This window comes from Sinohyriopsis cumingii, chromosome 12, assembly GCF_028554795.1.
Source record: "Sinohyriopsis cumingii isolate HCF-2022 chromosome 12, ASM2855479v2, whole genome shotgun sequence".
NCBI lineage: Eukaryota > Metazoa > Mollusca > Bivalvia > Unionida > Unionidae > Sinohyriopsis > Sinohyriopsis cumingii.
Genome location: NC_142972.1, coordinates 26,769,066 through 26,794,073, shown reverse-complemented (window position 1 = coordinate 26,794,073; position 25,008 = coordinate 26,769,066). Strand labels below are relative to the sequence as shown.

Here is a 25,008-nt window from a genome sequence, read left to right as displayed (position 1 = left end):
GTATTAATGGTGGAGGAAGAACCCAGGAAAACCCCAGAAAGAACCACTGACCCACGAGAAGCTACCGGCAAGCTTTCTCAACGGCAAAAATGAAGTGATACAGATATTGCCTGGGTTGCAGTTAAGCTCATATTCAAATTTCTAACATATACTTTCATTCCTTCTTAAGGTCCTCACAAGTGTATGAATACATGTCTGTGTGTGTGTGTGTGTGAGAGAGACAGACGTATAGATTTAGACAAAGAGAGAAACCACTTCTGTATGACAATACAATATTTGCAACATTTGTTTTCGGTAATTTATATATTTTATAGGTCATTTATATGGAATCCTGTTAGGGCCAATCGTTCCATCTCTCCATCGTGCAGTATTAGGCCGGGCGATGGAGCGATCTGTCATTTATTTATTAACTGAGTGGAGATTAAAGTCGAAAGATATAATATTAGTAAATTGCATTGGTATTTATTATTGATCAACCCGACATCGGGGGAGGGGGATGAGACGGTAATCACAATGTGAGTTGGTGTGGATTTCGGTGGATATGCCTGGAGTAGGGTGTGGATTTGGGTGTTTCGTAACACCCGTCGAAAACAACGAAAATACAAAACATTTACATTTTGCAGGTCATATGTTGTACCTATACATTTCTGCTTTTGTAATTAACACCGCATTTGTCTTTTCCCATTCTAAGTGATTTAATCTGTTGGCTGTGTTGTTCTTTATTGCATTTGCAAGACCTTTTCGAAGTGATCCGACCAAGCATCGCCGGCTAACTAACATCACGGCTGCCATTACCGGAAATAGAGAAACGCCGGAAATGTTCACTTTAGACTGAGGCTAAAACAGTTTCACTATTTCAAGCAGAAATCGTTATATATTGGGACACCATTCCAAGAGGGGTCTTCATTCGCGAATTAACGGACCCTTTCATCGGTATTTGGAAGAGAAAATATTCAGGCGTCGTGACTGCAAATCTTTGAGGTACGAGTTTTACCGCTGTTATTGAAGTGATTGATATGTGCATATGTTGAGGAATTGAATATAGAAATAATTCTATTTCTTTGAAGTTACCTTATATATGTAAGGGATTTTGCATGTATGACATATAAGGCATGATGTCTAACAAGCGAATTTACGAGCGTTGACCCCCCCCCCCGTTCTTTTTTGTGTTCTCCTTTATTTTTGTAGCTTCTCATGTTATCAGAGGCCCAAGTTTTAAAGATTTTCTAACAACGTTGTTATCAAACCGCTTGTTTGAAATTATCGCGATACCAGGACTGTAGTAACAAATATTGGGAATAGTAAAAACTCCTACAGGTCATGTATACCATTGTCGGCCAATTCAGCGCGTCGTGTAATTCTGCGCAACCGTACGTCATTTCTGTAAACATTGGATCACGTGAATGCTGGTCTAAAACCCAATTTTTGTGTCAAGAAAGAACGATTGTCCTTAATTAATGATGGTGATATTCATAAAGTGTGCAAAAATATCCCACATTTCCATTCTAAATGTATATGAACATGTGATTTTCAAATGGGGTGTATAGAAACGCCGGAATGCAGTAGAAACACCGAAACGCACTTCATTTATATCGTATATACCATAGTGTATATTGGTTGTATATGTATGATTCATATGAGACATTTAATATTAGTTATATAATAAATTAATATGTACTTTCTTTTCTGCAAGTGATGCAACATCAAACTAAAAGAAGCTGGAAATTGCACATTTTGGAGACAGTTCGTAAAGTAACAAAATTTAATATTAACAGCCTGTATTGCAATTTACACATGAGTTTAATGCTTTAGCTATTAATAATAAGCAAATATTAATATTGATTTCTTAAGTTGATTATTATATTGTGGTTATTAATAATTAGATATTTCTTATTATCATATATATATATATAGAGAGAGAGAGAGTATTAGTCGGAGTATGAAAATGCTTTGTTAGATTTATGATAATGTGTCTTTATCATGAATTTTATTAAACACTAATGGTGACCAACAAAACCTACATATTGAAAAGCGTGTCTTCCACGTGGTACAAGAAATGACTTTGATAAATTCTATCATATTTTCACTTTCTTCCACTAATCGCGGAAATTCAACCTTTAAAAATCAGCCAGCATTCATTCTTGCATTCCTGCATTGAAATAAAGATTATTTAACTAGTAGCCATTGGAGGTCAATACACTGTCATACGTATTTAATCAGCTAATGATGTGGACTTGTATTGCGTGTCTTTTTACTTGAATATACCCATTAAATATATCTTTGGTGGTATGGGTTTTATTCAGTAATTGATGAATATAAAGCTGCCACTTTCTTTGTTGTAGATCCATAGCGTCAGTTGCATGTCGGTCCTACTAAACACCGAAAAGTTAGACAAAGTCTGTATAATTTGTTATTATTTGTATATATTTGCATGCATCGATACATTTATGTAAAGAAATTGGTATTCGTTATTAATGTAAAAAAAATAGCAAATTAAAATTATACATCTTTTTTACATTATACATTTTTTTTACAACCTTGTGCAAAATTAACTGTTAAAGAAATTTGATGGGAACTACACAGCATTAAAATGTCAACCATCTTGTAGAAAGCGGGTTACATGCGTGGACAGTTAAATCAACACAGATGTTGCCATTCTTGAGTCTACTGGACAGTATGCTACATTATGTAGCGAAGTAAAGTGAATCAATAATATTTTTGTTATAAATGTATAAAGACTGGTCCAGTAGGCCTTAACATTTTGACCTTTTGTGCTTACGAATACCAAATGGTCATTAATTACATTTATTAGGAAAAGGTTTTGATTGCTATATGGTAACTATGAATTTCATAATCAAAACTTAATGAATAATGTAAATAATTCAACGATTTTCATTTTTAGTGCATTATAAACGCAAACGTTATTAATAATTTGCACACCTTTATTCTTAATTTCCAAGTCAGTGTTTCACAATTTCCAGCTATGGTATATACAATATTGCGTTTTGGTGCATTCCGGTGTTTCTATGTACCATTTCAAATGTCAACCCAGAAAACCTAATTTAATATTTTTAGAAATCATACAAATAAATGCATTATTTAAACAATATAAATGTTTACCTGAAACAATACTTTATCCAACTTTATAATTTTGCAAGTTGCCAAACACCTGCTTCATCGTCTGCTATCCAACTTGTCAACATGCCTCTTGAACAGATTCTCAAGAAATTCCTGGGCATATCTTCAGTTTCAAAATTCATTCTCATTTTTCTTCAACATAATAACTTAGTTTTATAAAATATTGAACATTTACTAATTTGTTTACTAGAGCGGTTTAGTTTGCTTAATATCTCTTGCCATTTAGTGGCATTGTTATGTTGAAATTTTTAAAACCCTCTGTAACCATGACCTATTTCATCAGCTGAAATGCTGACAGAAAAAGTACAAAGTAATGCATTTCATTTCCATAGCCCATTGCAATAACATTACACCTTTTCAAAGTCATGTGCAGAATAGGCCAACATATCATGATTCATAAAAACACGTGTTATCCCCAAGGTCCAAAATTAGTATTGTTTTGAACAGAATATTCTGGTGACAGTTGCTGCATTCAAATGGTCAACATGTTTGTAGCGGAAACCTTACATGCGCAGAAAAAGTCCAACAGCAGTGTACTCATTTACTCAAACGTAAATTTTTGTTTTAAAATTTAATACTAATTTGTTTAATTGAAGCCTGTTCAGTTCAGATTATTAAATGCTCTGCAACTTAACTGTTATGAATAAACTTCACACAAAAATTATCAATTGCTACAGACTTTTACACTGGTGTCAAAGCACCGAACAGGGTTAATAAAAGTGAATAATCATCCCAGTATAGGGTAGTACGAATTTGTTTTTAAACATGCGTAGCTTTCATTGCAGCATCACAGTACACAAAATTGAATCCAGATTGTACTGGATCACATCTGTGGGTTCATTTAATCCAAAAATGTTCATGTACTTTAACATTCATTTTGCCATGTGTACTTCTTGGAACATGTAAGCAATGGCCTTTCAAAGGGAATGTGTATATACGAGGATCCAAATAAATTGAATAATTTTTTTTTTTAAAGGTATGTTGAAATGTACATAACCTGTATGTGATGTGATTTTTATTTTTAACATAGCTTTAACAAGTTTTCAGTCATATCGCTACGATGTCTGCAGTGGGGCAGTTTATAGTGATGTCTAGCACTGGGGCATCATGCTGCAGATATGTAGCATGATGTCCCACCCAGTCACATTGTTCTGACACCAGGTCGACCATTCCTAACACTAACCTCTTAATGCTGAACGCCAAGCGAGGCAGCTGTTAGTACCATTTTTTTAAGTCTCTGGTATGACGCTGCCGGGGATCAAACCCACGACCTGTCACATCCGAGGCTGATGCTCTAACCACTAGGCCACCGGAGCAGTCATATAACCTGTATAACTTTTACTGTAGATTTGTGCAAATTGTTACATAGTACTAATATTGTTACCCATAGGTTGTGGATGGGGTACGAAAATAAGCCTATATGTAAAATGGAGCAGCAGGGTGTGAGTCATACTTGGTGCTTTTTGAGCATATTGTCAAAAAATTGTATGTTCCATGCATATACTGCAAGAAATTAGTCATTTTATATAATACCAGAATTGCTGAATTTCATTGTAGAAAAATACATGTAATATAGCATTTACTTTGATACACTATTTTCTTTTGGATTGTCGCCTTATTAGCGCATCTAATAACTACCTGTTTTCAACCTCATTTTTATGTGTGCCATATAAGGACGTTACTTCCTTATTTGGAAAGGTAAACAGATTATATTAAATGGCATAGATTTAATAACATACCATAGAATATCAAATATGGTGTAACAAGCCTAATTTTGGTGAATGAATCTGTGAGAATTTTTCTTGTTATCTGTCAGGGCAGCAGCCATGATATCAATTACTTTATTTGGAAACCAAGATTACAGTTGCTTTGTATTTACTTGTTTTTTGAGTTTTTTTTATATTTTTTGATGTCCGTTTTACTGCTAACTTGTACCTGTTGAAACAGTTACTATTGAACAGGAATTTTTAAATTAACACACGGTTGCCTTAAATTATAAAACACTGTATTTTAATTAATTGGATTATATATTGACCACCTAAAAATTAACAAATCTTTTGTTGTAATAGTCAACATTCATGGTTCTATGTTTATGGTAACTTTAATTGTTCTTACAATTGTTAATTATATAATTAGTTATTTTTTTGGATGTAATCATTAATAATCATGATTACAGTGTCAGTAAAGGAAAATTATGATCATAGAGCTTCTGAAATCAGTGATTGTGATTATAGCTCATACTGTAATTGTTTATGATCATAATCGGGCCCAAGCCTGCATGACACAAGTTGCACTTAATGTTGTTGTTGTAGGGTTTAACGCCATTTTTCAGCACATGATAGGCTATACATGGTGGCCAGTATTAATGACGAAGAACCCAGGAAATCCTCGAAAAGAACCACCGACCCTCGAGAAGCTACTGGCAAGCTTTCTTACATACCACATTGGCTGAATCTGAGACTCGAACCCACGCAGACAGAGGTGAGATGGCAGTGATCGGTAACGGAGAGCACTTTAGACCACTCGGCCACTCGGGGGCCCCTGCACTTAATGTAACCATACAAGTATATTTTATCTTATATCCTCTTTATAACTTCATCATAAGCCCAACTTCTTTCAGATTGACTCTGCTTATGGAGTATATTTTTACCCAATTATTCTTTTTGACCTAAATGATATTTTTATTTGCTCTATTACATAAATATGGGGTGTTGAGGCTATGCCATTGTAGGTACACGAATAACTTGGATACTTTTTACACAGCATTTCTACGCATGCTATTGCATCTTCCATTAGCATTACTTGCATTTATAATCTGTTCGGCAGCAATAAAAATGATTACAAAGCAATCTAATTTAAATTATAAAATACTGTACTTAGAGTAAGAATAAAGGAAATTAACTTTTAATCAAAATAATGAAACAAATAATAAAGTGATACTTATGGTAGTATGTATTAGTTGAAACATTGCCAAAGAATGTGTGCAATTATATTTTCAAAACATCTTTTGAAATTGATGGTTACAAAATGACTAGGTTACAAAATGATCGACATTCAGGTAGATCAACAAGTTCTGCACACCCTCTTGGTTCCTGCAGTCATGGAAGTCCTGGACAAGTTTGTAAATTACAGAAAAGCATTTCAGGGGCCTTGAAAAGTTTTGAAACTTTCACAAGTCATTCACAGTTGTGGAAAAGTCATGGAATTTTGTTAATTTGCATTATTCAGCTGCATTTTTGTTTGCAGATGCAAAAGTTGTACCAACCTACGTAATGTCGATAATGGATTTGTTAGAGTAGATTCTCATAAAACGTCAGTCAGACTACTATGGGTAAAATGATTCATTGATATATTGATGTGTTGATACTTTTGCTGAAACAATACACATGTCGCTACAAGAGACAGGGAATTTATACAAAACGATACTTACCATATGCATGTTAATTTAGTCTTCACCAGCCATGAATAATTATTGTTGGTTGCCTTGTTAGTGTTTAAATTCATAATCCATCTGAAACAGGATTTGCAGTCACAGGCACTCATTTATTAGTAAAAATAAAATAATAAAAAAAATATTTGAAAATGCCTGTTCATAGTCTGCAAGTTAACACAAAGTGACTTGGTTCATAATCTGCCCCCCCCCCCCCATTTCATGCTAATTATTTTAACCCAGAAGTATGTTCAGCATATGCTATACATTCCAAACGTGTTCCACGTGTTTAATGAAGTACTTATCATTTAAAAGCCACTTTCATGCAAAGTTTCTACTTTTAATTGTATCGTGTCTCCTTTTGTTGATTTGAAAACTATGCAAACGGTGTGTTGCATGATGAAATATGTTACATTGTATTCTCATTTGTTGTCATTGCTTGTTCCACTCCAGGTTAGACATTAACCACCAATCAGAAATCAAATTAGCTTATTCTCTACGTGATAAACAGGCAGTATTTGGAGGGTAACATAGAGACTTCGTGGGAAAGCCATCAGATATGTCAAGTACTTAAGCGGAGATGCTGTCAGGGTGTGCCATTGTATGAATGGTTCAAAGTTTGTATGAATTCCTGTGCTTGGAGAACATTGTCACAGGAAAACTCGCATCAATTCATTGAAAGTCCCATGTACAAAAATGTGCTCGGCGAAGTATTCGATTTTTATTTAACCGTTCTTGCCGACACATCTGTTTTTCAGGTACCAGCTACATCTGGGTTTTTCAAGCGCGATATGAATGGTTGTGAAACTTAATTTGATTAGAACATGCCCAGGAATAAAATTTATGGCTTAGTTTTGAACCATTCATGAAGAAAGTTTTTTAAATGCGTGTTTAAAATACGGGCTACCTAGAAAACCCCAAATGTCTGATTCCAGGCTTGGTTCATTAAGATTTCTTTCTGCAAATACTTCCTGATTAGTGAAGATGACACTAATCTTTAAAGTTATCAAGCATGTCAGATTATTGGAGCTGGGAAGGCATTAATGGAGACAACAGTGAGTGATTTTGAGCCCAAAATGGTGTTCAGTACGAGTCAGATATACATGCTGGATGGACAAAACACAGATGGCATGACCCTTTCAGTGATATTTCAAAATTAAATATGTACAAAAGGCAGAATACTGAGACAAAAATACAATTTAAAAGTATAATGCAATTTTCATATTATATTTTTTAATTAATCAAATTACCCCTGCAGATCATATGCTTCAAAACCATGTACATGTATCCATATCAGGGTTAAGATAAAGTGAATAAAATAATTAAGAAGTACAGATATTTATTTTAATATCTCTGCACAAGCATTCATGGACTAAATACCCTTATACAAAATTATGGAACAGATAAGAAATCTGGCATAGTAGTCAGTAAACTTATGATTTAACAAAGGAAGTGTATGTTAGTGAAAAGAACTATTTTGGAGCAGATGTATACAAAAGATAATATCTGTGCTTTCTGGAAAATTGTACAAAACAGTAGGGGTGAAATAATACACCTGCCATGTATTGATACAATTCACAATACACAACCTATGATATGATACTTATCGATACACATGAACTTGATGTCTTTCCGTCTTTGGAAGGTAGGTGATGCCCTATTATGTATGTTGACATTCTTGTTCAATTTCCACTATTCAAATTACAGATAGACATATAGTTATTGTATATTAATATGCAATTCCCATCGATGAGAAGATAATAAAAAATGCTTTCAAACAGACTGCCTGTCAATGAGTTTTATTCAGCATTTTAGGCAATTTAATGGTGGCTTCATTTAACTTACCTTAGCCACCAGGCCCTTTGTTTAGCACAGCATGAATGCTCTGAAAACATTACCAATTTCATGTCTCACTTAAACTTGGAAGACATTATGATGTTATTTTCAAAACAGAAGAAATAATGCATTTTCCTCATGTAAAGAAAATTTCATCTGGAATTAATCCAGGCATGGGAATGAGGACTAATACCAAACAACCCTATCACATTGTGCTTCCTGCAGATGCAAAAGACTGCTGTGGCCACATGTATTTGTATTTAACAACTGACACCACCCAGTCCTATTCTGTAATGTTTGTTTTTTAAACTTACACAAGGTGATAAACTTGAGCGCTTTGAAATCTGCCAAATCTCTGATTCTGTACTATGTTATTTATTCCATTGGCCCCTTTGTTCACTGGTTAAATATCTGCATAAAAAGAGAAATTCCAAATTTATTCACCATATACATTTTAAGGAGAGATGCTGCCAGGAATTTATCTTAAGCGATACCTCCCCCTTTGTCAAATAAAAAAAGGGGGGAATGAAAGAACAGGAGGTGAGGAAGAAGCAGCTCAATATTTACCAAAACTTCAATATCTGTCTCTCTTTCTTCCTGCTCTTGTTTCTTAGAGCTCTATTGAAATCAACATAGTAAAAGATGTTACCTCTATGTGTAAAACCATTAATCTGTTAATTATTTCGGACCATGCACTGTTCTTTATCTGTGTATGATTATTGTTCTGCTTCGTACTGAAGGGGCATATACATAGCTAGCATTGTCAGCTGAAATATGTTGGGAAACTGACCTTTATGACTGTTATGTACAATTTTCCAGAGCTCACATATATTATCTTTTGGATATACATTAGTTCCAAAATAGGATTTTTCACTAACATAAACTTACTTTGTTGAATCAGTAGTTTACTGACTGCTATGCCAGATTTCTTAATCCGTTCCATAATGATGTATTAGGTTGTTAGTCCATCAATGTCATAGTCTGCTTGTGCAGAGGTATTGAAGTAAATATCTTTACTTCTTAACTCATTAACCCCTGAGCCAGATTGCTAGGCATTCCCCTACAGAATATGTACAGAGAGATCACCTAGAGCAGTGTTAGCCTTACCAGTACCTGTATCCCTGAGACTTGCTGAGAGTACTTGAGTTGCATATTTTTACAGTGGGAGCTACTTGCAATAAATGTTATTTTCTTATTTACGTTCCTCTAATTGAGCTAAAATTTGGCACAGCAGTTCTTAATAAAATTACATACATAATGGTGTAAATTTCAAGCTACATGTAGAAAAAAAAACTGCATAAAGATAAAATAAATGATTTTCTTACCAATTTGTTTCTCGTGCCATGAATAATCCATGAAATTCATTCTATTTTATGTACACATAAATTTCACTTGTCATATTTCTTGCAAACTTAACCTCGTGTTAATACTCCATCAGAGTCTGTCAAGTAAAAGTCTACTCCCAGCGGCTGATTCTTGTAATTTTCATCATTTTCTAATCTAAATATTTCCACTACTTTTGCCGCTATCTAAGTCCAATTTTTCCCTTTTTTCAGCAATGTTCGCTCTATCTATGTAAGCTAAAATGTTTTTGATTAAAATCCTCGGCATAATTAGGAAATGGAATGAAATCAACCAATGGTTTATGCTGATTTAACTCGTACAGGTTAGAGGCCTGGACTAATACTGCCACTCAGGCTCTGTGCTCAGGAAACAAGCTAGGTAAACTACACCATGTTATCATGGCACTCGGGAGATGAGGAAGGTAAAGTATGATGAGTTATAGAGGTGGCAGAGGTTATTGAGTTAATTGCATTTGTTTACCTTTATTTATTCATTTTATCTTAACTTTGATATGGATATATGGTTTTGTTGCATATGATCCGCATAGCTAAATTGATTGATTACAAAAATGAAAATTTCGTTATACTTTTACATTTTCTTTATTTTAATAAGGCTCAGTATTCTGCCCTTTCTACATTTAATTTTGGGGCCCTGGGTGGCCAAGTGGTCTAAAACGCTTTCAGTTCTAGATCACTGCCATCTCACCTCTATCTGCATGGGTTCGAGTCTTGGGCTTGGCTTGTGTGGATACATGAGAAAGCTTGCCAGTAGCTTCTTGTGGGTCAGTGATTCTTCCCTGGGTTTTCCAGGGTTCTTCTCCACCATTTATACTGTCCGCCATGTATAGCCTGTCTTGTGCTGAAATATGGCATTAAACCCTACAATAATGTTTAATTTCGAGACACCACTGAAAGGGAGAGTGACCATCATATATTTTGGTCCGTCCAACTTGTACATCTGACTTGTATTTAACACCATTTTCAAGCTCAAAATCACTCACTGGTATCTCCATTAACACTTTCCCAGCTCCATTAATCTGATGTGCTTCATAACTTTAAAATTATTGTCATCATCATTATGATCAGCCAGTATTTGCTGAACGAATCGTAATGAACCATGCTGGTGTTCTAGGTAGCCCATATTTTAAACATGCATTTGTAAGACTTTCTTCATGAAATGTTTAAACTACGCCAGAATGCTTATTCCTGGCCACGTTGTGCCAATCAAATTTAGCTTAACAATCATTCAGGTAATCCTTGAAGAACACATGTGTAAACAGTTGCCTATCCGAAAAAACAAATGTGACAAGAATGGTATAGATGGCAAGCGAGTATTCTCAGTGGTCTTTTTCTATTTTACTAATAAAATGAGTGCCTGTGACAAGAATGCTATTTCAGAGGAATTATAGTTTTATAGAATAACAAGGCAAACTTAAAATAATTATTCATGACTGCCCTAGACTAAAATAACTTGCATACGTTAAGTATCATTTTGTATTGATTCTGTGTCTCTTGGATCAACATGTGTATCATTCCAGCAAAAGTCTCAATATATCTATGAATCATTTCACCCCTACAAATTAATTCTTATACAACTAGAGGTGACATCTGTCAAAGATGTTGATTTCAGTCAAGCTATAAGAAAGTGGAGCATGAAGAAAGAAAGACACATTGAAGTTTAGATAAATATTGGCCTATGAGCATTTCTTCCTCCCCTCCTTTTTTCATTGATAAAATGGGAGGTCTCCCTTAAGATAAAATCCTGTCATCATCTCTCATTAAATACATGGGAAACAAATCTGGAAATTCTCTTTTTATGCATATATATTTAACCAGTTAAAGAAGGTGCTGATGGAATAAATGAAATTAGCATAGAATGAGCGATGGTTCAGATTACAAATATGAGATTGTATATTTCTTGCAAAATATTGGACAAGTATTTCTCATTATTCAGCATGAGACAATAAATCTTAAACATTATTTGTTTCCACCAATAACGAGGAATCACAGCTATGGGCTCATGACTTTCGATAAGAATTGAGTCTTGCTATTTTCATTTTGACTCCTTAGATTTTGCGGTCAAGGGTCAACTGACTCTTCAGTTTGGAAATCTATTGAGAACCATATATATATATATATATATATATATATATATATATATATATATATATATAATGTCCATTTATTTAATAAATTTTAAAAAAAATCCTTCCAGTCTGACATGCAATATTATCCTCATGGCAACCAACTTGAAGATCTTGTTATTGCTGCTCCACCTAAGTGGAAAGTCACATCAACATGGGGTTTTTAGCAGGAAACTAATTATGATCTCAAGTTGCATATTCACTAAGGTTCTGATTTGATATTCCTGTCTTCACCTTGGCGGATCAAACAAATATATTGGTGCTTTGTCCTAGCAACATTTATTGGATTTGATGAGTTGACTCCCTTAGTATGTAATGCAGATTAACCATTAGCATGGTGCATTGTACATCAACCAAAAATAGTTGGACAATTGACCTAAAATGGATACTTTGTAAGTTTAACATCGAAAGGATGACTATGTACAAGAGGGAAGCCATTGCAGTTGTATTTGAGCGAAAGATATTTGTGCAAATACGTACTAGCAATGGAAAATTGCTTATTTATCAGTCCATTCAAGTTGTGTGCTCCCCTTGTCTTGATCTTTTAGGAACAGTGTTCAAGTTTGAACAACTCAATTTTGATTGAATACGGTGGTTTGGCAAAGCACAGAAATATCTACTTGACAAGCCAATGTGTAGATAGGGTTATCACAACAGTACCTTGGCTAGCAAAGATGCTTTAGCTGGTCCTGAATGAAAATAATCACTCTGACGTCATATTTGGTGGTCATCTTGGTGTCTTTGGTCTCAAAATATATTAGCCTGCCCAACAGCTTATATGGCCTCCATAATGTCTCTTTTGAAAATCTTGCTGCTACTCATCAAGAATTTATTGTCATACTGAAGGATTTTCATGACCAGATTTTTGTTGCCTAAATTGTACCAAACGAAAATGGACGCTTGTAGGCATCTAATGCTGCCACAATGAATGCATTTACAATCTTTTTACTAGTTGTCCAGAATTAATGGACATAATGGCATGGGTTTTCCCAAAAACCATTCAAAAGGTGCTAGTTTGGACTAGATGAAATCGGTCCCAGTCTTACATCTGAAATGGCTGCCACAGCTGCTGATTTAAAAATTATATCACCCAAGATCAGAGATGATTTGAATGCCAGCAGTTAAACAGATGGAATAGTCTTATCTTGAATTGCTGTAAGTTCTTTTTGGACAAGAGAGACTCTTGAATACTTTTTTGCCACAGCCAGTTTTCTTCTGTGATAATAAAATCCATTTGAGTAGATACTGTTTTGAGACTATGAAGTTCATTGTGCTTTGTGTTTAATTTTGTCTCCACATTCTCAAGCATTATATATAGAAGCAAATGGCTGGTAAAAAGGCATTGTACATGCATGATAATTGTATGATATTAAATTATTTAACTATTTTAATTATGTATTTATTTTATACAGAGGCATTGAGAAGTTTTTGTTTGAAAATGTGGGCTAGTCCTTGGCAAGGTGGTGGTGGTTGGCCCATCCAGCAGTCAGCCTTCCAGAATCTTCCACATGACCAAGGTAGGGACAGTTTATCAATAAGGTTTTATTTAAAGTCATTTGACAAGCTGGAACATGTAGAAAAAACTCCATCAATTGAGAATAAACTTTGTAGACACCATTTCCGTGTCCATGAATCAGGGAGGAGTTTTAAGTACTTGTGAATACACTGTTTTGTTGGGTACCAGTTTTATGTATTTCAGGGTTGTTACAAACCACTCATTTTAAGACACAATGAAGAATGATCCTTCTGTTAAAACAAAAGAATTTATTTTCCCATGGATAACAATCAGTAATGTTAAAAATGTTGCTTTTAACAAAACCACAAAAATTGATGCACACAATAATCATTGAATTCCCAATATTACCATTGGACATAGCTTAATGAAGAATTTTGGGAGTACAAGTCCAGACCTATATTTCGATATAAGAGAATGAAAGTAAATATAAAGATAAAGAAAACTGTACACCAAATTTGATTACTCAGTGTCAGGGGACAAACTTAAGGACTTGGGCGATCTGGTCTGTAGAGCTGTGCCCATTTTGATGGTATATGGAGTAGATTTATTTTACTCTAAGAGTCCTTTGAAGTAATAAGATTCGTGACTGTTAAAATGTTGGTTTGTTTGGCAGCAGAAGTAAAAGAATTCTTTGCCTACAGTCTGAGACAAAATAATTTTAGTGTTAGGCAACCAGGTGTCTTATAGCCATGTTCCAGGTTGGCTGTGTTATTTCTAAACCATTGGGTTGTAATAAGTTAGATTACTGTGATGAAGAATCAGTTTTTATGAGCAAGTCACGTGTCGTTTAGTTGTTTTCAAGCCTGGTGTTAATGTTTACTGAAGATTTTATACCTACCCTGTAGAGTTGATTTGCGATAATCCCTCTCCTAGCTGTCATCCATTGGTTAAAGACTAATGCCAGATAATACACTGACTGTGTTATGTATATTTAATTTGTGTATATTGCCTGTTGGCTTTTGTCCATAATTGGGGGTAAGAGTTTGGGCTTATGTTTTTTTAAAGAACATATTGCATTGCTAATTTTTGTTTGATTCTTGATTATATGTTAAGATATTTTTGATAGGTGAACATGTTTACTTGGTTTTATGTTCTAGATTCTGACCCTAGAAGATTCCAGAAACAATTTTTTTTTTTTACAGTTTGGAAATTTCCATTTAGATGGCTCATTCTGGTTCTCTAAATGTGTCTTAGGTTTTGGTGTCATCATCAAAATTTACCCATTAACTTGTTAACCCCTGGAGATATTTGTCATTTTTTTCCCGAAAAGGGAGTAGAAAACCATTTTTAGGTCTACTTCTGGATACATTCAAATAATCAGCTTCCAAGAGATTTTCATTTTACCAGATGCCTAGTGTGTGTTAGAAAATGTTGTTTTTCATTGGTTCTTTTGCTTGGGCTTGTGGATCTATTTTTTCGTGCTGCTTATTTGACCAATCATGTCCTAGCCACAATTTAAATCCCAAATTTATACTTCCAAAGGTTCACCTTAGATCTCGGGTCAAAAATTCTCAAATCCAGACACAAAACCAATTCTGACAATGGGTGAATTTTGGGGTAATTTAATTGGGTCTAAAAAATACTTTTTTTACGCTGTATTTTGAAATGCGAGTAAAAAGTCAAAATTATCTGGTATCATTGTATAGCTGCATTTACATTTTTCTCTTAATACTATCCACTTGGTGTCATAAATGACCTTGACACTACAGAGCTCAGAAGTAGGGTACTACCTCATGACGCATGAACGTGGAACCAGGGGTTAATGAGTTAAACTATTTAAAAACCACTCTTCAGTATTTGACCAAACTTGTCAGATGGCATCTTGGCATCAGTGGCTTTTAAGTTCACATAAATGATTCTGATCATTGAAAGTGTATAGTTGAGGGTTGGGGGATGGACCAGTATGTCTTGTGTGTGTACACGCACACACACAAAGGTCTCGCTAGGATTTTACAACTAGGAGTCCATGACTCCTATTTCGGTAAAACTACAAGTCCTACCAGCAAAAGTTGCAGTCCCCTCCCATAAGTATATTTGAGTTACCTGAAGTGGCTAAATGTCCAGATGAGACAATCCAGTAGTTGTCATTGAGTTTAATTTTCCAAATTCTTTACTCCACTGACATATAGCTCTTGTTTGTCCATTAGAGTCAGGCTGAATTTTGTCAATTCAAGGAAAGGCCTTATTCCAAACACTAGGCAAGAACACTTGGCTCCTGTTCTACCTAAACTATCAGTTCTGGCAATATTAGCACTCTTCTGAATCTCATTACAATCCTTGTCAATTTTCCCTTTAACCCCAAAATACTTAACCAAATTTGCAAACAGCATTTTGTCTCAGTTTTGACATGTCTTGATTTCGAGATCATATGCACTACTTATTCGGCTACACAAGGAAATTAACAAGATAATGAAAGGTGAAGTTGTTCACTTTGTATACTTTTATGATGACCACATGTACATCTCTGGGTATTCCTGCCTCAGAATTCAGTAATTGTAAATATCAGCACATTTTCCCATCACTCAACATCTAGTCTTAGTCTTTGAACTTGCCACCCAGCTATTGGATCCTGTTCTTTTGATGTACTTGTATAACGACAACATGTCCATCTGGGGACATTACATCCACTGAATTCTGTCATTCTAAATATCAGTAAAACTAAAATGATCAATTGATCACATTTTCCCACTCTGAGGGTTGTTGAAAGCAGGACTAGCAAGCCTTTAAATTTGCCACCCTTCTATTGCATGTTTACAGACACACAGTTGTTCGATAGTATTAATTACTGTGCAGCTGCTGTAGTTTGCCAAGAAAGCAGACAAATATGCAGGGCAAGCAGATTTTAAAAGCTGGTTGTCCATGGACAGCCATGATTTTCAAAACCCCAGATGAAAATATAAAATCTTGAGAAATCTTGTCACATTTGTTTTGATAACAATATGCAGTCATTGGCATTGGAAAAACTTTCTATGCAAATTATTTTCAGACCCATTTGGGCCGCAATTTAAATTAAGCTCAGTGTTACAGTTTTGTACATTTCTTTTATAGACATCTTTTCTTGCTCAGTAGAAGGTGGGATCAAGAAAAGGCAGTCTTTTAATCAAAATATTTAAACATTTATATTGTAGTTGACTGGGCAGCTTTAGCAAAACAATGGATTGCTCAGAGAGAGGTTGTCAGTAATTTCGGAGATGATGGCGGACAAGGTGTGTCAGCCCCACCTCCCCCTCCTAACTTGTCACAACCTCCTCCACCCCCACCAAGGCAACCTCAACTACCACCCACCAGTAATGGAATCCCACGAAGTCAGAATGACATGGAAATTTCAGATGATGAACCTGACAGTTCACAAGGAAATATTGGACCAGGTAGGAATTGATATGCTTACTTGATTAATTTTGGTGTTTTGTCACCTGTAAGGTAGAAGCCATCCGATTTCTATTGATGACCATTTATCAGCTGGAACAAAGGATCAAACTCCAGATCACAGAAGCAGCAGTGTTACTGATGCAGTATTCAGACCAGGCATAATCATCGTTCATGTACTAGTAGAATCATTATCATCCATGTACTAGTAGAATCATAATCTTCCATATACAGTAGTCCCCCTTCTTATAAGGCCACTCCTACTGCAGCAGGGAAGTGGCCTTATAATGAGGGTGGCCTTTCTAGAGGGGGATGACAAATGTGAATAGTAAATACATATTAAGAAAGTCACAAGTACATTTAATTTTAAAACATTTAATATTTTCATTAAAATATCACATGCATGTTGTGAAATAAATGAAAAACAAACTGTTTCATCATTTTCAAAAGTATGTTATGAATAACCATTGATATAGTTTTGAAACTGCCTTTATAGTTATGTTACAGATCACATCATCTGTCACTCTGTTGGTGACAGTCTAAAAACAAACCAGTCTCGTCAGAATTAAAAATATCCTTGCTGTCATATCCCCTGCATATATCGTTTAGTCTTTTGTTCCAATCTTCGACAACTTCATTATTAACATCAGCTGATTCTCCACTAAGGACAGAACACTTAATATTGTGTCGCACTTGCAATCTGTGCAACCATCCGTTAGTTGCAGTAAAGTCGTCATATCCCAATTCAACTGACAAAATTGTTGCTTTTTCTTGTCATTCAAAACAGGATACAAACATCTCCTGGCTCAAACAATCCTCCTTTCTCCGTCCATTTCACCTTCCCACTTCTGCAGAATTGTTTCCTTATCTTTCACGATATTGTTTATCTGAGTCTTTCCGATGTTAGTTTTCTGCAACGATCCTTGACCACCCACCCCTGAACCTCTTGGTCAGTTGAATTACTTTAACTGTCTCTTCTAAACTGATAATTTTTCTTTTCCTCAATGACATGTTGATCTTTTTGCAGTAAGTTATTCGTGTTGCCAGCTACAATACTGATAAAACAAATTGTTATGCATCTAAACAAATTGCCATATGTTTTTAAAGGAAGTGATCTTGTCACGTGATTCATTAGTCGCAGTCTGGTACCCTATTGTTTTTATACATTTCTTTACACTAGGTGAGTTAAGTCAAAACGGCTTCGATATGTACCATTTAACATCACACAGATTTGACCTTGTGGCCATTAGGATTTGTAATTTTGACAGTTATTGTCAGTAGTATTAGCCACTAATTATCAAAGCGAACATCTGACTAAGGGAAGCCATAAAGACTATCAAACCATTTTCCTGCTGACTTGTGTATTGTACATCGATGCTGCCACTTCTCAGCTGTTACTACTGTTCAGTAATTGTAATCTTAACAATTATCGAAGTTACTAAACCGGACATCTTATGATAACACAGCAGTAAGGCTAATTGGATTACATGTACTTACCCTTTTGTATGGATTAAAATTTGAGTCTTTCTCGGCTTTATGGAATAAATGTGGCTTCTCGTGAGGCATAAATGACATAATATTAATCTTAGTGGTACATGTACTTGTCAGCACTATTTTCAGTAACGAAAACCTGACATCGGGAAACAGAAATCGGATTACTTAACACATGTTATGGATAAAATACTGGTTCTGGATACGCTTAAAAATAAAATGCAGCCGCTTGTGAGGGGTAAATTTTATATTATTGCACTAATATGCTGGTTGCATTAGCCGGGTGGCCTTTCGTGAGGGGTACTTTTGAACACAAACTCGTCGGTGCCAACGAATTCTGGCTGTAATTAGCGGGTGGCCGCTGGTCAGGGGGGCCATTCAAGAGGGGGACTCCTGTAACTAGAACCACCAGTGTTTCTTCTGAACTGGCTCTTTTGTACTTAGGTCTTAAAAGATAAGCATGCAGTTGATGTAATACTTGGATGTAAAAGTAAATAATTTTGCTTAAGTGTTGATTTTTACACAACAGCTACATTTGATTGAAACATTTATGACCTATCTTATAAGGCAGAGAAAAATACTATTTTTTTTATTTGTGTAATGTCATGAGGTTTAGATCAGCTTGTTGAATGTACTTAAACTACCTAAATTCTGATAAAATTAAAATTGGGTCACATGGTCAAAACAAAAACCTTTTCTTAAAGTCCTAAATTTTCTTGTACAAGGTTATTCCTTCATCATACTTGAAAATGTACAAACTTTTATACAAATCTTTATTTTTATTTGATGATAACATCATTATTTTGGAAAGAACATTTTACAAGTAATTTTTTTATCACAATGTCATTAATTTTGAAAGAACTTTTATGTCTTTTTTTTTTATTTGATGAGAACCAAATTAATTTTGAAAGAAAGAGTACGACGATTAGTCTCCCAATGTTTTATTTACATTATGTGCCACATTTAACATGAATATATTTGAAAAGGCTATCCATTTTTTTAAATGCCTCATAGCATGAATTTTATACATCTCTTTCTTGCAGGCATGTTTCCACGGGAAGGAGGGGCTCCAGGTCAGTGGGGATGGGGTATGCAGCCTGGAGGTATGCAGCCTTGGAATCCTCCTCCTCCTCCTCCTCAGGGCTGGAACATGCAGGGGATGCAACAACCTCCTCCCCCTCCTCCCCCTCTACAGGAGACCAAGGTAGTATGGCTACATGATACATCTTCATTGTGGCAAGTGTGCATTGGAGTTAAAATGTTGCAGCATTAAGTAGTGACAGTTTGATTTTAGTTAGGAATATTGTAATACTCCCTGTCTATTAGATCACCTAAACTTTTGGGTGGAAATTCATGAGTCCTTGTAGTTATGTTGCCTTCTGGTAAACATCTGCAAGAGGGGTGTTTTCATTGCTTCCATCCGTTAAGTTCTTTTCAGTGGGTCAAAGAATGTCATTTGTAAATGATTTTTAATTACAGTTTTAAAAAAAATTATATTTTGTGACGACTTAATATTTGCAGTCATATGAGTATATGATGGTTTTTGCATTGTGACCCGTGGGCTTCGAGGGTGGGCAGATTTTGAATATGCATTAATAAAGCATTGGGCTTTGTGATGGCAAACCTTTGCATCTGGTCTATTTATTATAATTATTGTGGTAATATGATATAACACATTGAGGCACATGATACAAGAGGAGATTATGTCTAGGTAAAGTGTTTTATAATGTACATGGTATTTCACATTCATTAGTGTCATTATAGTGAATGTGCATTCAGTGTGTTTTCTTGGAGTTTGTGGTGGGGTCTTTCTTGTTTAAGTTAACATTTTTTTAAAAACCGCATTAAAGAAACATTTTCATAGGTTGTAGTTTTATGTAAAACTGAACTCAGCCAGGATATTCCAGACTTTTCTGCCAAGGCTGACCATCATTTTCACAAGTACTTTGTTTCTTTCAGGGACCACCTAGTCAGAACTTTGACTATGGACATGGACAGTTCAATCAGTTTGACTATAACCATGGTGGAGGTGATACTTTTTACCCAGGACAGGTACGATACTTTCTTTAGCTCTACTGGTCATATACCATGAGAGCTTACAGGGGATGACCTGTTGTCCATCATACATTCATTAGCAGATATTTGTTATTACTACACCTTCTGAACTACCTGGAAGAATGCCATGAAGCTTTACACATACATCCTGAATGAAAATGGTGCTGTTGAGACATCACGTGAGGGTACCACAGCTGCAGTTCCGAAAATTTTGTTGTTATTGTTATTACTCCTGTACTGGTTTTCACACAAAAGTTTACGATGTTTTGTTGGTCCTAGTGAAATGGTGCCAATCTTACATCCAACATGGTTACCCTGTCAGCAGTCTTAAAAATCTTGTTTTGCTACTTTTCATGCACAGATGGTCACAACTCAGATGATTTGAATCCAAGTAGTTACTTCCTGCAGTGTAGTTTGACAGCCTCTTTGTAATAGAAAATACTCATCAAAGGCAATTGCTTTGAAGAAATTTGCTAAATATATTATTAAAGTTTTAATCTTATCTCTCTTAACAGATAAAGAGAATAAAAACTTAATGTATTTATAATTTAGTGTGCATGTAAAAAAAAGGAAATAAGTATTTGATTTAATCCTGATCAGATTTACTTATCTTTCGTACATTTAAGTATCTGTGTTGTCACACCAGGCCATATTTGATAGTGTTCCCATTGGGTCTAGGTTGATAAAGAAAGTTGGCTGCTAAACGAGGTTTGATGACGTTTTGGAAAGATCCTTTATCAGTGTTTTAGAGTATTGTTGTCATGAGTACAGAAATTAAGTGTATTTCTTCATTACTTTCTGTAGGAAGCAGGAGGGTATGATCAGCAGCAGTATTGGGGTGTAACTGGAGGCCAGGGACCTTTTCCTCCAGGGTCTGGGTACCAGCAGAATAGGCGCAATTTCCAGTACAATAGGAATCGTAGTAGAGGGAGGTCCCCACCACAACCTGAGCCTGAGGAGGACCCAAATATTGGTAAGTGTAAAGATATTTCCTAGCCATGAAAATTTAAGTCTTGTCAGGCATGATTATTTTGGCTTAAGTCACAATGTAATGAACACATAGCCCATCATTCTGTACAGTTTCATCTTAGCGAGGAACTTGTTATCTTTACTCATTGTTTACCTGACTTCATACCTGATGGTTCTTAGGTTGACCAGCAACATGAATTGTCAAACAGATGCTAATCAACCAATCTCATCAATGCATGGAGAAAATCATCTTGTATACAATACTTTAGAATAAGGAAATTGAATGAATGCGTTTCTCACCTTTACGTAAGCTGCATTCAAAATGGACATCATTCCATTGTCAACACCACAAACAGCAATGCGAATTTGATCTTATTTATAACTCAAACAATTATCAGGTTGACATCATTAAATTAAGCTAAATATACCTAAACTTGTTTTACAAGTTTATTTAAAATGAATTTGGTAATAGTTAAAGTGTTTACATACTTGGTTGTGAGTGTAAGCCTTCAACTTCAGCATGGCTAGATCATGGGACTCACAATAATCTATAAAAAGAAACTTGCAAAATTCCAAACTAAGCTGCCCCCACACACACACACATTGGTTATTAATTTATTTTGAACAAGAGTAAATAAAAGCACCAACAATATTGTAAAAATCCATAGCGCCATGTATTTTTTTAAACTGAAATTATTGATCGCTGTACCATAATTACATGTTCTTCAACACAGACAGAATGAAATAGAAAGTGACTGATAGGAGTAATGTCTGTGAAACAGAAAGAGGACTACTTTCATTTGTATTGTTTTTATCTTGAATATCAAAGTCTTGCAATCCATCAAAGATTAGCCAGCTCTCCTTCTGGTGCTGTGTTCTTGCCAGTGGTCACTGATCAAAGTCAGGAGGGATATGGGACTACAACTGTATGAATGGAATAAGTTGGCTTCATACAGAATTTGATGTTGAGACAGTTAACTTTAAAGACTTGAAGACGTTTTACAGTATGTAGTTACATGAATACCAACAGCCTCGTCTTTTTCCAGTACAGAAGCAAATGTTATGAGTAAACAGCAGCATATACAGGTGTAAAGAAACCTGATGATCAACAAAAACAATTTATTCTCATGCACAATATTGTTCAGTTACATTTTGCTGCAAGTCCCAAGTCAACTCTAACAAAAGAAAATACTTTTTACATAAAAGGTATAGTCCAACATGTGCATGTATTTCAATTGGCCTACATTTTGGATAGTGTGAGAAAATCATTGCCTTGCTGAGGCTATTCACAGGGAATAACTTTAAACCACTGACATTGTTGTAGCAACTTATTGTTGTAAAAATGCATGTTACTTAATCTCATTCATAAGACCTCCAATCTTTTTCTGCAACCAGGCATGGATGAATTATTATTTTTATTGTGCTTTAGAAATGCCATTTGTTTTTAGAACAAAACTCATAAGTTTTGGTACTTCAGGTTGGACTATTGTTGTTGTTTGCGCTCTTAGATTAAATTTACACCTTGCTAGGTGTTGGCAGGTATGCAGTCACTCATTTCAGGTAACAGCTGATGTCCTTGGTATTGGTAATAGGCAAAAAGACTAGATGGCAAGTAAACTTCATTGACGTGAGCAAATGTATAGTTTTGACATTAATTTGTACACAGTCATACTGAAAAAAATCTGAGGTTTCCTGACATGTTCTTCCATTGTCTACCATGATAACAGTTTTCTTTTTGGTAATTTTAGTTGAAGGCTGATTCAGACTTTGTTTTTATTTCAACAGCTTATTTCCACTTAATGAAAATCTCCTAGTTGCATCCAGTGTTTTATATCAACAATGACTTGTGCATTTCATAGCATTGCACCTGTCTTTTTCCATGTTAGATGTTATCCATATTATATTATAGGTACCTCAGTTTCTTAAAATGTCTCTGTTTTGGTGCTAAAAGTGTCTCATAAACAGGTGTGCAGAAAGTTTCTTTATTAAATAAAATCACATGCTTGCCCTGCAGATGCAGCTAAGAGGAAAATTCTGCCTGCCTGGATAAGAGAGGGTCTGGAGAAAATGGAGAGAGAAAAGCAGAAGAAGTTGGAGAGAGAGCAGCGAGAGCAGGAAAGACTTGAGGCACAGAGATTGCGAGAAGCTGCAGAGGCAGCAGAAAAAGATATTCAGAGGGAGAAGGAGGAGGAAGCCAGTGGAGAACCTCGTCTGCCTAGAAAAAGCAGATTTGTAAGATTACCTATAATTTTAAATGAATTATTTTTTAGTTATCTAAGATGTCCCAACAGGCAAGGTTTGAATTTCTGTGATGTCTTAACATCCCTTTTTGTCTTGTATGAGAAATATAGGCAAGACATTTGTACAATTTTCTTTCGATGTGATAACGTGTCTTTTTATCTTAACTGTTTAGCAATTTTTGTTTGCCTGTTTAGTAACAGTAAATTGGGGAGAACACTGCTTGTTTTATGGAAATGAAATAAGTAACAGACAGATCGGTGGACATTATAACGTGCACACTCTGCCTTATATAAATGATATCTTTACAGTAAATAAGAATATTTTCATGAGGTTTTAATTTTAATTAGCAGAAATTTCAGCATATTTTCACTTTCTTTCGTAATACTAAAATCAAGTCATCATGGCCATAATTCCCATTGAAAAAAAATCTTATAGCTTGATGACTGGGGCCTTCCTAATTTCAGATCGGGTTATTTTAAGTGAGGAGCCCATCAGGATTGTCGAAAAAAATCTAATTTACCTGTGAAAGCTTCGATCATGCTGATGAAATGCAGAAATTTATTTTCAAGATGTTGACCTGTCATAACACAGCGTGTCACACTAAAAATATGATTTTTACCCCCCAAACCCCTGACACAGTAATGTTTTGAAAAACACCGTTGTCAGTAATCTTTGAAAATAGAACAAAAACTAAACACCTCAGGATATGCCCATTACATGTGGCATGTATAAATGTTAAGTAGTCATGCTTGGAGCTGATGTAAAACTATCCTTCAGACAGTTTAGATAAAGGCAGTTAAAAGGCAAAGAGGTTAGGAATAAACCACCATTGCATGATTTACTTAATTGGCTCACAATAGTTAGGGTGGTTTGTTTGAAAGCTGCAGTGGTTGAGCCCATTGTGTAATTTGCATTGGTAAAATAAATCACAAAGCGGAACAACTCAGTATAGGTAAATCAAACAGATGCTAGATGCATGTAGGTGAACAACAGGTATTACAATGTGATTGCCTTGGATGAGAATGCTTAAGCCATCTGTAGTAAAGATTATTAATAAGTTTGTGAATGTTGGCAACGTTTCTTTGCAGTTGGCTTTTACCCCATATATATATCTAAAACTGAAAGCATGATTGTTTCAGTTGTTGGAATAGTGTTGAAGCGTGATTAATTTTTTAAGGCAATTTAGGAGGTAAAGGAAGCAAAAATAACTTCTAGAACTCTGGGTTAACGATGTTTTACTTTGTGAAGCACACCAGCAAAAAAAGGGGTGGTGCATTTAATTCTTGGAACATACGACAAACAACATATCGACATATGTCATATCTGTATATGCCAAGTCTGTTGAAATAGGAGATCACCTGTATTTAATATTTTCAACACGCTGAATTGAAAATTCCGATTAGTTAACTGACCTGTGCTTTTTAGTATGATTTAGCCATGAAATTGGCTGATTGATAAACACTAAAAGCACACGCTTGT

At 35.2% G+C, this 25,008-nt stretch overlaps 2 protein-coding genes across 4 annotated transcripts in view; one reads left to right on the top strand and one right to left on the bottom strand.

Moving 5' to 3' along the window:
- Positions 1 to 806, bottom strand: part of LOC149786137 (ubiquinone biosynthesis O-methyltransferase, mitochondrial-like) — a 30,250-nt gene extending 29,444 nt beyond the window's left edge. Inside the window, exon 1 of one of the 2 annotated variants that reach the window (XM_089976472.1) lies at positions 738 to 806. In XM_089976472.1, coding sequence (XP_089832598.1) covers positions 738 to 763 — 26 coding nt within the window. In that variant the 5' untranslated portion in view covers positions 764 to 806. Of the gene's footprint in view, positions 1 to 637 lie in introns of both variants that reach the window. The other variant, XM_089976471.1, reaches the window with a different exon arrangement.
- Positions 807 to 899: 93 nt separating this feature from the next.
- LOC149786136 (uncharacterized) overlaps positions 900 to 25,008 on the top strand; it is a 40,019-nt gene continuing 15,910 nt past the window's right edge. For both annotated transcript variants that reach the window (XM_089976470.1, XM_089976469.1), the window contains exons 1-7: positions 900 to 981; positions 13,304 to 13,408; positions 16,536 to 16,775; positions 19,308 to 19,468; positions 20,224 to 20,316; positions 21,124 to 21,292; positions 23,303 to 23,520. In XM_089976470.1, coding sequence (XP_089832596.1) covers positions 13,330 to 13,408; positions 16,536 to 16,775; positions 19,308 to 19,468; positions 20,224 to 20,316; positions 21,124 to 21,292; positions 23,303 to 23,520 — 960 coding nt within the window. In that variant the 5' untranslated portion in view covers positions 900 to 981; positions 13,304 to 13,329. The remainder of the gene's footprint in view (positions 982 to 13,303; positions 13,409 to 16,535; positions 16,776 to 19,307; positions 19,469 to 20,223; positions 20,317 to 21,123; positions 21,293 to 23,302; positions 23,521 to 25,008) is intronic.